The sequence below is a fragment of the Phoca vitulina genome, unplaced genomic scaffold (assembly GCF_004348235.1).
Source record: "Phoca vitulina isolate PV1807 unplaced genomic scaffold, GSC_HSeal_1.0 scaffold63, whole genome shotgun sequence".
Lineage (NCBI taxonomy): Eukaryota > Metazoa > Chordata > Mammalia > Carnivora > Phocidae > Phoca > Phoca vitulina.
In genome coordinates this window covers 2,919,000-2,933,960 of record NW_022589766.1, presented here as the reverse complement: position 1 = coordinate 2,933,960, position 14,961 = coordinate 2,919,000, and the positions used below count along the sequence as shown (strand labels likewise).

The 14,961-nt window shown below is 46.5% G+C and overlaps 1 protein-coding gene across 2 annotated transcripts; it reads right to left on the bottom strand.

Annotated features, from left to right (window-relative positions):
* Positions 1 to 3,456: 3,456 nt before the first annotated feature.
* On the bottom strand, positions 3,457 to 14,685 carry FKBP1B (FKBP prolyl isomerase 1B). 2 transcript variants are annotated; one of them, XM_032391667.1, is made up of 4 exons: positions 14,497 to 14,685; positions 10,768 to 10,815; positions 5,155 to 5,267; positions 3,457 to 4,105 (listed from the first exon to the last, which is right to left on the bottom strand). In XM_032391667.1, the coding sequence occupies exons 1-4, from the start codon at positions 14,531 to 14,533 to the stop codon at positions 4,061 to 4,063; spliced, it is 243 nt and encodes an 80-aa protein (XP_032247558.1). In that variant the 5' UTR covers positions 14,534 to 14,685; the 3' UTR covers positions 3,457 to 4,060. The 2 variants fall into 2 exon arrangements, with proteins under 2 accessions (XP_032247558.1, XP_032247557.1); XM_032391666.1 differs by having other exon boundaries at positions 3,457 to 4,060.
* Between the last annotated feature and the right edge of the window lie 276 nt (positions 14,686 to 14,961).

The window sequence follows — 14,961 nt, the reverse complement described above, 5'->3', positions numbered from 1 at the left end:
AGTGAAGGTAGGTATTTGCAGATAAGGAAACCAAAACTCATTGTGTTGGTTGAATGAATAAAATGTTTACATAAAAAGTTGATGTAACATCAACCAGTCCTAACCACACTAGTACATTTAAATAACACTTGCCCTACAGTTAACAAAACATCTTTGTCGATATGGGTACCCCATCCTTAAAGAGAAGTCAGTTCTAGAAGTGGCCATTTAGATGACAGCACATTGTTAAAATTTCAGAGCATGCTTCTTGGGTAGTGGTGTTGGTTGTTACATGTCTAAGATTGTATTATGCAGTCTTTTCCTTTAGTTAGTAAGTGTCTATGAATATCTTGGACCTTAGCTCATAGTATATCTTTGCCATAAATAGAATATTTAATGCTTATTCTTATAATCATACACTCCCATGGCGTGTAAATAGTATGGTTATTACCACATTCATCATAGCTTGGCAGCTTGGAGGAGATAGTTAAAATTTTCTTTTTATAGTTTAGGCATGGGCCAAATGGAAAAACATGAACCAATTGTTTTGTATATAACTATAACCCAAAATCAATTTGAAGGGTACAAGCACTTAATCATTTAAATGGACAAAAAGCATCTATTCTACACTTTTAAATGCATTTAGCTTTGATATCTATACTTTAAGATAATATGCTCTTGGGGTGCCTGGATGGCTCAGTCATTAAACGTCTGCCTTTGGCTCAGGTCATGATCCCAGCTCCTGGGATCGAGCCCCGCATCGGGCTCCCTGCTCAGCAGGAAGCCTGCTTCTCCCTCTCCCACTCCCCCTGCTTGTGTTCCCTCTCTCGCCATCTCTCTCTCTCTGTCAAAAAATAAAATAAAGATAATATGTTCTTTTATACTTCTGGTACTGTCTTCTCAAAGCCTACTATTGAAATTGAAGAAATTATTCCTATTATGTCAGTGCTTTTTGAAAGCACTTTGTAAAAGACTAGAAAGAACCATTTCTAAGAAGGACAGGGAGATGACAAAGGAGCCATAACTTTAATTTTCTTCTGAATGCTTTTATGAATTCCTTATTAATTTGTGTAATGCATGGTATGCCTTTAGGTATTTGCCAACGTAAAAATAATTGTCTAAAAGACTTTCTTGTAAGGGGAAAACAGACTTCGAGCGTGCTTTGTCTAAGTGACGGACTGGCTTTGCTCTACTGCAGTTTTTTTTTTAAGTTATTAACAAGGGGAAATTGCTTCTATTGACCATTATGGCCAGTCCCATCATTTGGATTAGTACATCTGTTAGCTGAATTTCATGACCTAAGGCTAAGAGTTTTAAAAATTCCAATTGTCTACGGCGCCTCGGTGGCGCAGTCGGCTGGGTGTCCGACTCTTGGTTTCAATTCAGGTCATGATCTCAACGTGAGATTAAGCCACATGCTGGGCTCCACGCTCAATGTAGAGTCTGCTTAAGTTTCTTTTCCTCTCCCTCTGCCCCTTCCCCCTGTACTCTCTCTCAAATAAATAAATCTTGAAAAGAACTATAAAAATTAAAAATTCCAATTGTGGGGCGCCTGGCTGGCTTAGTCAGTAGAGCATGCAACTCTTGATCTCAGGGTCATAATTTCGAGCCCCACGCTGGGTGTAGAAATTACTTAAAAATAAAATCTTCAAAAATTCCAATTGTTTGGCAATTTTGTGGCCTGTCCCAGTTAAAAGAACTTGAATTCTGTAGATAAATATTGAGCACCTACTCTGTGCCAGGTCTCTGTGTGTGCTAAGATGCTGAGGATATACTTTTAATCAGTCTTCTACACCAAGCATCTAAGAGTATTTTTCACTCTGCTTTTAAGAGTACAAGGGATGATTGTGTTCACGTGCATGAATGTGTATGGACGTGTGCCAGAGTGGCTTTACATTCACCTAGATTAAATTTTGAGTTTCTAAGATTTTGTATGAGTAGACTGGACATTTGAAAATGACTGATATGACATAGATCTCATTACCACTCTCCTTAACAACTCGGTGGCTCTCACAGGACAACGTCCAAACTTGTTAGCATACTGTCTCATAATTTTCTGCATCATCTTGTAAGAGCGCCAGTAAAGCAGGGCCTACAAAGCCTAGCATATCCTTTCCAGGTGCTAGTCAGTAGTTATTTGCATTTGTTTGTTTTGGTTCTTTTAGTAGGTGTCTCCCATGACCACCGAGCCTATGAATACTCTACACTAAGATCTTTTTTCAGTTCCACAGTGGACACCTGAAGTGGTCCTTGATGCCATTTTTAACTTTATCCTATTGGTGTCACAGCAGAAAACAAGAGTATGTCTCTTATACAGGCAAAGTTCTGAGAAATTATCGGACCATTTGTGTCACTGAGAAAAGCTGGGAACTAAGACATTCTGAAGGAAAAACCCCAGAAAGGAATGAGTGCAGCACCCTCTGGCTGGTCTGCTCCCACAACAGAAGTGAGACCAGGGATTGGGTGATTAAAAGCAAAGCACCCCCTTTCTCATTTCTTTTCCTCCATCTTAAAGCACTGCCTCTTAACTCCTCGATCCTCAGCAGAAGAATACAGCCAGGGCTTCCTGGAGACAAAAAGGGTAGACAAAGCAGCCAAGATGAGGTGGACCCGTATCATATGTATGACATTATGTGACATGTATCAGTGAATCTATGCGGGAAACTAAGTACTAACCCACCAGCCTCTCCTCAATCTTAATTCCAAGTCCTCACTGACAGAATAACCCTGACTATGGCTAAGAACTTTCCTCACCTATGTCAAAAGAAAAAATCTCTTAGCCACATTGCCCCAGGCTCCTTTCACAAACACACAACCCACACCAGTAAGTGGGCTGATTATAAAACCTAACTGGGAATTCCCATAAGTTACAGTGAATATAGATGAAAATAAGCAGTGTATATGGAAACAAGCTCAGAATCATACCTTCTCCGAAATAATACCCCAATGTAAGAGCAAAACTAGATGAAACGAAGAAGTAAATACAAAAACAACCTCAGAACCACACATTCTTTCAAAAGTAACTTCCCAGTGTGAGTTAATGTATGGCTCCAAGACCTAACACACCTTCCTTTGTTCAGGCACGGTGTTCTTTTCCCTCTGGGTGAGGGGAACTCGTCCCTCCAAGTCCAAACACAGAGATTGCAAGGTCACGTAAGTGCTCAAATCCTATGTTGGATTGCTAGGCTATGGGGTTTGAACACAGTATATTCCTTCAGTCATTCAGAGAATTCTGAGCCTCTGAGGCGAGTGGCAAGTTAATACCTACCTGGCAGGGCTGCTTAGAGGGTTGGTGGCAATTTTATTTAAAAATATATAGAACAAGGCCCAGCATGTACAAAACTCACATCATAGCTATTATGTTTATCATCATTGCTGGCTACTTGGAAGGCTCCTTTCCACTCGTTCCCAAGGGCAACTGGCTTATGTAGTCCTTAAAGCACTTCCTTCCTACAATAAGGATGGACAGGAATTTGTCAAGCACAGAGCCTTTATTTTACATATCATTTCCAAAGAGGACATTGTGTAAGTCAGCAGCCAACAGAATTTCTAAGAGAGAAAGTGACAGCAAAGGTAACTGGCTCAAGTCCCTCTGTGTATACCATGTACATTTCATGTCTGAGCACCTTGTGGGTCTGGCTTAAGTAAGGCAGTGTAGATTGTGCGAACAAGAAATCTGTATCCTGTGGTCAGGAATGGCTACGACATGCATCACGCAAAATGCACAACCTGAAATGTTTTGATCGGCAACCAAAGTTTCCTCAAGCAGAGATGCGCGTGAACGATGATGAACACATACAGAACAACTTGGGCAGAGCATGGATAATGCTGTGGGGCAGTGAGGTTAGCGCACTGATCAAGAGCCCCAAGCAGGAGGAGCCGTCCCAGTGGCAGAGCAGGCTAGGAGGCCGAGCAGCAGCCAACTCCAGCCCCCTCGAGTTCCTTCCTGCCTTCACTCTAAGTTGAGCAGCTCCACGTCAAAGATGAGGGTGGCATTGGGAGGGATGACACCAGGGTGGCCCGTGGCTCCATACGCCACATCGGGGGTGCAGGTCAGCTTCGCCCTCTGCCCCAAGCTCATCTAGCAGGGATGGGGGCAGATGGGGAGAGGAGAAAGAGGACCCAGCTTGATTTAAAAGAAAAAAGTAAGATAACTATGGCATTTTCCCACACCATCCTCAAGGTAACTCTGAAGATCTGAGATGAATTTTCTATGTGGCACACTGTAGTGATGCAGAATTTAGATTCAGTCTCAGACTAGCAGAGGCTTCACTGTGGGGCAATAACTTCTACCAAGTAGTCCCAAATTCATTCATCCAGCAACCACTGCCGGTTATTCAATTAGTGCATGGCCCCAACACTTCGAATTGTTCATAATTGTTCCTCACCCTCCTCCAAAAGAACCGAAAGAGGGTGTAGGGCACGTAAAGTACACACTCAAGGAGGTAACAGGAACACATTAAAGATGTGAAGTAATCAGAGGCCACCGCAAGGTGGGGAGGGCTGAGAGACCTACTCTAACAGAGCATCGTGTGGCTTCAGAGACCAAGGGAGAAGGGCATGAACCGGGGCTCATCACGGCAGTCGTCAAGAACACCTGGCACTGGTGGGACAGGTGAAATTTGAATAAATCGATCTTTAAATTTTGAAGAGTCAACTCAAAAATTTGAATGGATCGGTTAATAGTACTGTATCAGTGTTAATGTGTAATTGATCACAAACTCATGTAATTTGATCATTGTACTATGGTTATGTAAAATGTTCACACGTGGGGAAGCTGGGCAAAGAATACATGGGAATTACTTCTGTGATATTTTTGCAAGTCTGAAATTTTTAAGTTAAAAAAAAAAAAACAACAAACAAAAAAAACCTTGGCCTCTCCACCCCCCAACTCTCCTGCTGCCTCAGTCCCAGAGAGCTGGTAGCTCACAGGCCTCCGAAGCTAGTTCTGAGCAAGCCTGGAGGGATGTGCTTGGAATGAGAGCCCCCTGTGACTTAAAGGAGTCATGCTGGCAATGAGAGGGATGGGGTGGGGGCACAAAGCCAAGGACGGAATCTGGATGGCGTCCCTGGCAGCAGGGGCAAAGCTGTGGAGGTCTGTGATAGGGCAAGGGCAGCATACTGAGTCCAGGCTCCAACTCCCTGAATCCCCCCTACTGAGGATTCCCATCCTACCTGGGCTGCACCCTCTTCAAAACCCTTGATGACTTCCTGTTTGCCAATTCTGAACTTGAAAGGTTTGTTTCTGTCTCTGGACGAATCGAATTTCTTCCCATTTTGGAGCATTCCTGTGAAAGCAAGAATAGGATGGAGAAGAGCACCGGTCATGAGTTAACTCCCAGGTCTGGGGCCGCATGTCTAAAATAGAATTCCTATTCTGCACAAACCTGCGCCTCTTCCAATCTCCCCACTTGTCCTGTCACCCAAGCAAGAAACCCAGATACTTTGCTCTGCCTTACCCCACATGCATGAAGTCCTACTCATCTCTGCAATCTACCTACTTTCTCCATTTCTATTGCCACCACCCCGTGTCTGCACCATGTCCCCATCATGTCTCACCTGTGTAGGGAACACCCTCTAAATGGCCTTTCCACTCCACTCTCACTCCTCCGTTCCAGCCTCCACACACCTTCCAGAGTGACTGTCTTTTATAAACATATATCTGATCATGTTACTCCCTTGCTTAAAACATGTCAATAGCTCCCGGAGGCAGAATCTAAATGCCTGCACTGCACACAGGCACTTCAAGATCCGGAGACTGCCTGTCTGATAACCCTCTCTCTGCTCTCCCCTACCTTTCCTTCCCCCCATGTCCTATTCAGGTCACACCCTTCTCAAATACCTCTGCGCTTTCCAACCTTTTCTGTGCCACTTCCTCAGCCCGAGGATGTTTCTGCCTCAGGTTGCATCCTTACCTGCTTTTCACAAGGTTCCCCTAACATGCAAAACCCAAAGGCCATATCATCCCTTCCTGCAATGAACTGAGCAAAGTGACCCAGTCAAGGGTGGCCTCCAGACCCCATAAAAAGGGCCTGTTTGGACCCGGAACACCTCAATGTTGTCTCCAGCAGTTTGGAGCATCCCTGAGCCTCCAGATGTAGTTGCCTTGTCATCCCTGATGTACAAATACTGTCTCATTTCTGCTGTCTAAGGCTCAAGAGCTGTTTTTCTGTTTTTAGTTCGTACTGGTGATTGGCTCGAAGATCAGACCTTCTGTAAATGATGCTCTCCCACGATTTCTTCCTGCAGTCCACAGACCACAACAAAAGGCAAATTTGAGACCAGAGAAAGATCTGGCCTGTTAGTTCAGAGACTGGATTCTGACTTCATGCTGGCACTAACTCACTGTGTAAAGTTAGGCAAATCACTTCCTTTGTCATGGCCTCAGATTTGCCATGTTTAACATAGGAGGTCTGGACAGGCTTAGTGTCTGAGCATCTGTGACTCCACTTCCTAATTCCTACAAATGTATAAATGTATACGAGGCACAGTCTCATTTTCCTACTTTCTGCGTAGAATGAAATGGACTCTTGCCCTGGGTACGAAATCAGGCAAAGGAGAAAACCCTGTGGCTATACAAATGGATACTAAGGAGATCAGATACAAACTCATGCATACACACAGGTTACTAAGATATTCAGAGATACCCATGCGTGCTCTTGGGCACTTATGTACACACATTCAGAAGAAAGACCCTAATGGTCAAACAGATGCTAAGAAATTAGATCCATGAATCCACATACATTCACAAAGACACATACTTGGACAAATACACATATGGATATGCACACACACACTCCCTTTGAAGACTGGCTTTCTCATTCCCCAATTTCTTCAGGTTTCATATGACTTAATATACTTCAGGCCATGCACAGTTATCCACTGCTACAAGTTCAGCCAAAACCATGCAGCCCAGAAACAGACCCACATATATATGGTTACCTGATTCAACAAAGGTGTCATGACAATGCAACAGATAAAGGATGATTTTTTTTAAATTAATGTTGCTAGATCAACTGCATATCTTTATGGAGAAAAAATGAACCTAGACCCTTAACTTATGCACACATAAAAATCGATTCCAGATGAATCTCAAACTTAAATATGAAAAATAAAATAATAAAGCTTCTACAAGATAACAAACAAGAATATCTTCATGACCTAGGGACAGACAAAGCTTTCTTAACTGGGGAGACAAACCATAGGAGACTCTTAATCTCAGGAAACAAACTGAGGGTTGCTGGAGTGGAGGGGGGTGGGAGGGATGGGGTGGCTGGGTGATGGACACTGGGGAGGGTATGTGCTATGGTGAGCGCTGTGAATTGTGTGAGACTGATGAATCACAGACCTGTACTCCCTGAAACAAATAATACATTATATGTTAATAAAAAAATAAATAAAACACAAAAGTGGGGGAAGGAGGTCTATGAAAATAATAAATAAATAAATAAGATTCCTGAACTGAACACAAAAGTACTAACTATAAAGGAAAAGACCGATATGTAGAACTTCATTAAAATTAAGAACTTCTAGGGATGCCTGGGTGGCTCAGTTGGTTAAGCGTCTGCCTTCAGCTCAGGTCATGATCTCAGAGTCCCGCATCAGGAGCCTGCTTCTCCCTTTCCCTCTGCTGCTCCCCCTCCTTGTGCTCTCTCTCTGTCCAATAAATAAATAAAATATTAAAAAAAATAATAAAATAGGGATGCCTGGGTGGCTCAGTCGGTTGAGTGTTTGCCTTCGGCTCAGGTCATGATCCCAGAGTCTTGGGATCCAGTGCCACATGGGACTCCCTGATCAGCGGGGAGCCTGCTTCTCCCTCTCCCTCTGCCTGCCGCTCCCCCTGCTTGTGTTCTCTCTCTCTCTCTCTCTGACAAATAAACAAAACCTTAAAAAAAATAAAGAACTTCTATTCATAAAATGCCATTAAGAGAGTAAAAAGACAAGGCCTGGCATGGGAGGTGATTGGAATCAGTATAACTAACAAAAGACTCATATCTAGAATATATAAAGAATTCCTGGGGCACCTGGGTGGCTCAGTCAGTTAAGCGTCTGACTCCTGATTTCAGCTCAGGTCATGATCTCAAGGTTGTGAGATTGAGCCCCAGGTCAGGCTCTGTGCTGGGCATGAAGCCTGCTTAAGATTCTCTCTCTCCCTCTGCCTCTGTCCCCCCACCCCATGCTCTCTCTCTCTAAAAAAAATAAAAAATAATAAATAATAATAATAATAATTCCCATAATAAGAAAAAGACAGCCAACCCAATTTTTATAATTGGACAAAACTTGAGCAGGCTAAAGAGGATATCCAAAAGGCCAGTAAGCACATGAAAAGGTACTCAACTTCATTAGTCATCAGGGCAATGCAAATCAAAAACCACAATGAAATACCACTGGACACCCACCTCAGTGGGCCAAAAACAAAACAAAAACATGATGACGCCAAGTGTTGATGAGGATGCAGGAGAACTGGAACTCTCATACATGGCTGGTGGCAGTGGAAATTGGCATTACTACTTTGGGAAGCTGTTTGACAGTATCTGTTAAAGCTGAGCATTGGTATATAACCCTATGCCCAAGTAACTCCACTTCTGGGTGTATACCAACCGAAATGTGTACATATGTGCACCAAAAGACACCTACAAGATTGTTCAAAGCAATATTATTCATAATAGCCAAAAACTATCAATAAGCCGAATGTTCATCAATTGTTGAAAAGATAAATTATAGTATATTCATCATACAATGAACTGTATGGGAATAAAAAAGAACAAATCAGGGGTGCCTGGGTGACTCAATCAGTTAAGCATCTGACTCTTGATTTCAATTCAGGTCATGATCTCAGGGTTGTGGGATGGAGCCCTGAGTCGGGCTCCACGCTCAGCGCAGAGTCTACTTGATATTCTTTCTCTCCCTCTCCCTCTGCCCTTCCCCCGACTCATGTGTGCATTGTCTCTCTCTCTCAAATAAATAAATAAATCTTAAAAAAAAAGAACAAACCACTCTCACAGACATAATCTCACAGACATAATATTGAGTAAAATAAGCCAAACACAAAAGAGTACATATTCTATGATTCCATTTATATGATACTCAATAACAGGTCAAGCCAACTGATGGGGACAAAGGTATGAATGCTGGTTACCTTCAAGGAGATGTAATGACTAGGAGGAGGCATGAAGGAGATGCCTGGGCCTGGGGGTTCTGGAAATGTATGTATTGCTCTGGGTAGTGGTTATATATAAGTGTAATCACTTTGACAAATTTCATTCAGCTGTACATCTTAGATTTATGTTCTCTACTGTGTTTATGTTTAATTAAAAAGTTTACTAAAAAGTCCCATACAGTCTCCTGCTGGGTTTGATGAGACAGTCCCTCCCCAAACCAGAGGCACTCATGGCTGATGTTAGTGTTTATTTTTTTTGTTTAATTTTTTATTTATTTTTGAGAGAGAGAGAATGACAGAGAGAGAATGAGAGGGGTGAGGGTCAGAGAGAGAAGCAGACTCCCTGCTAAGCAGGGAGCCCAATGTGAGACTCGATCCCAGGACTCCAGGATCATGACCTGAGCCGAAGGCAGTCGCTTAACCAACTGAGCCACCCAGGCGCCCCTGATGTTAGTGTTTAATGCATATCACCTGCTCTCTGTATCTACTATGAAAAGTCTTTGCAAAAGGATCTTGTGGTTTTAGTAACTTGATAAGTACTGCTCTGTCTACAACATGTAGAACAGATAAATCAATTACACAGGTCAGAGGCCCCAGAGGACTCATGGTAATTAGGCCACACCACCGGGAGATAAAACACAGCTCTAGCCCACTGACGTCAGCGACCAGCAACACAGCTGTTGAGAAATACCCACACTGTCTGCCTAGATTTAACCTGGCACTTCGCACTGGCCCAGAGAACTGCTAAAAATGGCCCATCTGAATACGTCCTAGGAATTAAACTGGCCTTGCTGTCTGCTAAGTGGTTGTCACCAAGTTTGCCACATTGGGAAGCAGGTCACAAGGCAGAGCACTCGCCCCTCTGGGAACAAATACCTGCTCGTGATCTTCCTACCAGCAGTCCTCAGGAACTCCATCTAGAATGTTCCTCAGCCCACCTGACCTTCCAAGACAGAGCATCCAGGAGGGATCAGCAGAGATGTGGGGCCCTCCTCCCACTCCCACAGCACCCTGAGACAGGCCCTGCTGTCCCCCCCCCCAAACACACTGCATCAGAGCCTCTGGATCACTGGTCTCTCCCACTCCCCAGAGCCCCAAAGAAGGAAGGAATCCTCCCTTTTCATCCGTGTGTCCCCAGTGCCCAGCACAGCATCTACTAACAGTAGGTGAGTCGAATAGTCTATTTTTGAAAAAAGAAAGGAAATGCTGAGGAAGTCAACCTCCTCTTCTCTAATAATATTGTAGGAGGAAAAAGGAGTCTGCAGGGAAGATCAGGGCTCTCAGAGCTTTAAGGAGGGATTTCTAAATATCAGACAGAACCAGGAGGGCCAGGCTCCACGCTGCCCACAACAGAGGGAAGAGAATGGAGGTGCGTGGCTCAGTTAGAGGCTGGCTCCCCAGACGGCTCCTGCTGGTACAAGTGGGGAAGGGGTAACCTTGCAAGCCTCCTTTCCCATACGCACAATGCTGGCTCGGAGAAGTGGGGGGACAGCTGGACAGAGGGAGACTTGGCTGTCTTAGGCTTTGGGCCTGATCCAGGGAGCAGATACCTCTGGAGAGGAGTATCAGAGGAGAGATCTCCCTTGGAAGGGGCAGGTCTGGGTGAAGGCTGAGGGAGCAAAGCCTACCTGTGTAGTGCACCACACACGTCTGTCCCTTCTTGGGAAATGTCCTTCCTGCAAGGAGACATGAGGGCAGATGAATGAATAAGTTATTGGAAAAAGTCACCTGGGATGTTCAGGTGTGACTGACCCAGAGGTCTGGCCCACATTCCCCTCCACACCATGGAGATGCCCATGGTTCTAGTTCTGGCTGTGTGCCTCGTATGAGCCAGATTAGTCACTTCACCTCTCTTTATTTGATTTGAACTTTATTCCCTTGCATTCCTCAACTCCACTCTCTCCTTGTTATTTTCCTTTCTTTGATTGCTCCTTTTACTTTCCTTCATCCATTCCACAAACATTTATTGACAGCCTACTATGTGCCTGGACCAGATCCCAGAAACACAGAGCAATCTATGAACTCACGGGGAAGTTAGGGAAACAGACACATAAATAAATAACAGATTATAATGCAGGATGATGACTGCAATCAAGGATTAATAAGCATAATCATTCACAAATATTTACAGAATACCTACTCTACGTGAAGCCTGGGCCTGATTTCAGGGACCCGGCAGTAAACCATACAGACAAGATCCCTGCTCCTCTGGAGTTTACATTCTAATGGAGGAAAACAAACAGTAGTCAACAAACAAGACAATTATAAATTATGATAATTCTCTAAAGGAAAGAAACACAATGACAAGTTAAAGAGAGACACAATGGACAGACCATTTTAGAAAGGGTGGTCCAGGATGGCCTCTCAGAAAAGGTGACATTTGGGCTGAATCTTGAAGGATGAGCAAGATGCTGGGAAAAGCACTGCAGGAAGAGGGAGCTGCAAGTGCATAAACCTTGAGGCAGGAAAGGATTGGTGCATTTGCAGAAGAGAAAGAAGGCCCAGTGACTGGAAAGAAGAGAGGGAGAGGGAGACAAGTGGGAAAGAGCCGGATCATGCGGGGCATCGCGGAGGCCACTAGAGGGTTTTAAGCAAGAGAATGACATAATCTGAATTAAGATTTTATAAGATCACTCTGGCTGCTGTGTGTAGGATGGACGATTAGGCGCCTGTTGCCATAATCCAGACAGGAAATCAATTATGGCTTGAACTAATGTGGTAGCAGCAGAGAAGAGAGCAAAATAGATATATTTGGGAAATGGGGCTGACAGGGTACATTAATGGAGTGGAGATGGGGTCCAGGATGAGGGAGAAGGAGAAATCAAGTACAATGCTTGGGTTTTCAGTTTGGGCAATCGGATGGACAGTGGAACTAATTCCAGGTGGGAAAGACTGGGGAGGAGCAGATTTGAGCAGGTGGCAATCTTGAAATGCCTATTAGACATCTGAGTTTATATTGCAAGTAGGCAGATGGAGAGTCTGCACTGGAGGTATAAATCTGGGTGGAATTTAAAGCCACAGGCCTGGATAACAAAGCTCCGGGAGGCTAACAACTGAGCCAACATGTTGAGGACTCTACAGGGAGTCAGGGAAAGCATCAGAGAGGAGATAAGGGTTAAACTGGGTCTTAAAGGATTAATAGTTTGCCAGAGGAAGTAAAGGGAGATAATCTGGGAAGAGCGAACAACACATTCAAATGCCCAGAGTCGAGCACTATTGGGAGCCCTGTCTGGCTCACTGCTGCAACCCCAGGGCCTAGCACATAGTACATGTTCAATAAATATTTGCGGAATGACTGGTGTGTTTAACCACTTTGCAGGCAGCTTGCTGAAGCTAGAGAAAAAGGTGGTGGTGGGGGCAGGGGCTGTAGTAAGAGAGGAGGCTCTCCTATGGAAGGTAGGACTAGGCTAGATTACTGGATTATCTGTCTGGAGAAGGAAAGGGAAGCTCATTAAAACACAAGGCAGGGGGTGGGGTGGGGGGAGCAGAATGAGATGGGAACAGTCAAACATGCATTTTAAAGGGTCCTCAGGCTATGGTGTGGAAACTAGGTGGTGAGTTAGGGAGACCCAATGGAAGGCAGAGAGGTGAGACTGGAGGTGGGGAGACCAGTTTAGAGGATGTGCAGAAATCCAGGTGAGAGATGATGCTGGCCGAAACCAGGGCAGGGGCTAAAGGGATGGAGCCTAGAGATTTTCAGCAGAAGGACCAAGTTCTGTCAGACTTGCTGTGGGGCTCAACCAAGACCCAGTGTCCCCAGTGTTAACAGTACAGTAGCTTGGCCCTTCTGTGCTTTATTGACTCAAGGGTTTAGACTGTTAAAAGCAGAAGGCCAGGGCGCCTGGGTGGCTCAGTTGGTTAAGCGACTGCCTTCAGCTCAGGTCATGATCCTGGAGTCCCGGGATCGAGTCCCGCATCGGGCTCCCTGCTTGGCAGGGAGTCTGCTTCTCCCTCTGACCCTCCCCCCTCTCATGCTCTCTCTCTATCTCATTCTCTCTCAAATGAATAAATAAAATCTTTAAAAAAAAAAAAAAAGCAGAAGGCCAAAGCTCTTTCAGGCTTTCTCTAAAAATCTAATCTCCCTCAAGAGAAAATGCCCCTTGTCCTTGGCCAGGGAGGGAGGATAACCAGAGAAAATTCTAAAGGCTACTTTGAGCCAGGGAAGAGAGAAGAGGCCTCCAGCCCCCTGGCAGGACTCAGTGGCAGTGCTCTGGGATGTGCCGAGGTCTCAGGGTGATGCTTCCTGGGACCCAGCAGCAAGGTTCCCAGCGTGGGCAAAGAAACCTGTACTGCCTCGTGATAGGGGTAGGGGCTGGGACCTCTAGGGACCGCTGCCTTTTAACAAGGAGGGTGGCCTGGAACCAAGAGGTCCTCCAATTTCTTAGGATGGGTGGGGGTTGACAGTTATACCTCACATGAAGTTTGTCTGTCAAATTCTGCAGAAATGGGGGCTCTGGACTGGATTAAGTTTCATTTAAAAAATTTAAAAATGTCTATTCCTTGCACATCCAGACCCAGTTATACAAGAGATGCCTGGCTTGGGAAAGTGAGTGGTGCCAGTCCTGGGGGCAGGGAAAAGGGAGTAACAGAGGAGTGCTTGGGAGTGGGGAGGACAAGGAACATGAGTTGTTTTGGACTTGCTGAATTAGGTATCCGTGGGACATCCAGGTAGAGGTCGAGCAGCAGCTGGATAAATGGACCACCTTGAACTCGGGTCGGAGATCTGGGCTGGAGGCTTAAGTTTGGAGGCCATCGGTTTGCAGACGGTAATGAAAGCCATGGGAGTGTACAGGATGGCTGGAGAGGCTGAGTGGGGCGGGGAGGATAAAGCAAGATGCAGAGGCGGCGGAGGGAGCGCTTCTTCCTTCCCAGACTGGCTGGGTCCCCACAACGTCTCACCGCCCAGCCCACAGGGGCCGCCCGACCGGAGGCCCGGAGGGGGGCGCGTTAGAAAAGGTTGCCCCAAGCTGAAGGGATCCCTTCCAGCTCTCCCCAGAGCTCACCTAGCAGGGCAGGGAAAGCAGAGCTAAAGCCGTGCCCTGGGTAATCAGCAGTAGCAGATAACTGAGAGGTTCCAGCCGCGGCAGCGGCGGCCCGAGGCCCCCGGGGCGGTGGCGGGCCGCAGACCCCCGCCTCCTGGCCGCCGCCTTCGATCCCCTAGGTGAGCCGGCGCGGAAGGGGATGGTGGAGGATCGTCTGCTAGACCCCCAACAATCCTATCTGGGGTCTCCTCCCGCCGCCCCCATCCTATGCCCGCCCCCGATTCAGCACCCTCCGCGCCACCTCGGAATCAGACCCCCGCCCGCCCGGCTCCGCCCCGGGACCCTTCCTCCTCCCCCGGCTCCGCCGCCCGGTACCGTCTCCCGGGGAGATGGTCTCGATCTCCACGCCCATCGCAGTCCCACTGGCCCCGCCTCCGAGGGTCCCCGCTGCTGCCCCGACCCCGGCTCTGCTCCGGCCCTGGCCCCGCTGGCGCTCCGGCTCGCCTCCCCGCCGCCACTGCAGAGCCGGAGGAGGTGCGGCGGGAGTCGGGACCTGCGCGGGGAGGGGCCACGGGGAAGGGGGCGGCGGGGCGGAGCGGCGCGGAAAGGTGGGGTCGACTGGGGCGGGGCCCGGGGGAAGGGACCCTGACGCGGCTGCTCCCGAGCTTGGCCAGGTTAACGGTCATTAACTGGGGAGGATGGTGAGGGAGGCATGAGACACACGCGCATCTATCCGTCCATCCATTTATCCATCGATCTATCCATCCGTTCAACACAGATTTATCTAGCATCTACTCTGTGCTAAGCTCTGGGGAGTCAACCCGGTCCCACAGACTAGGG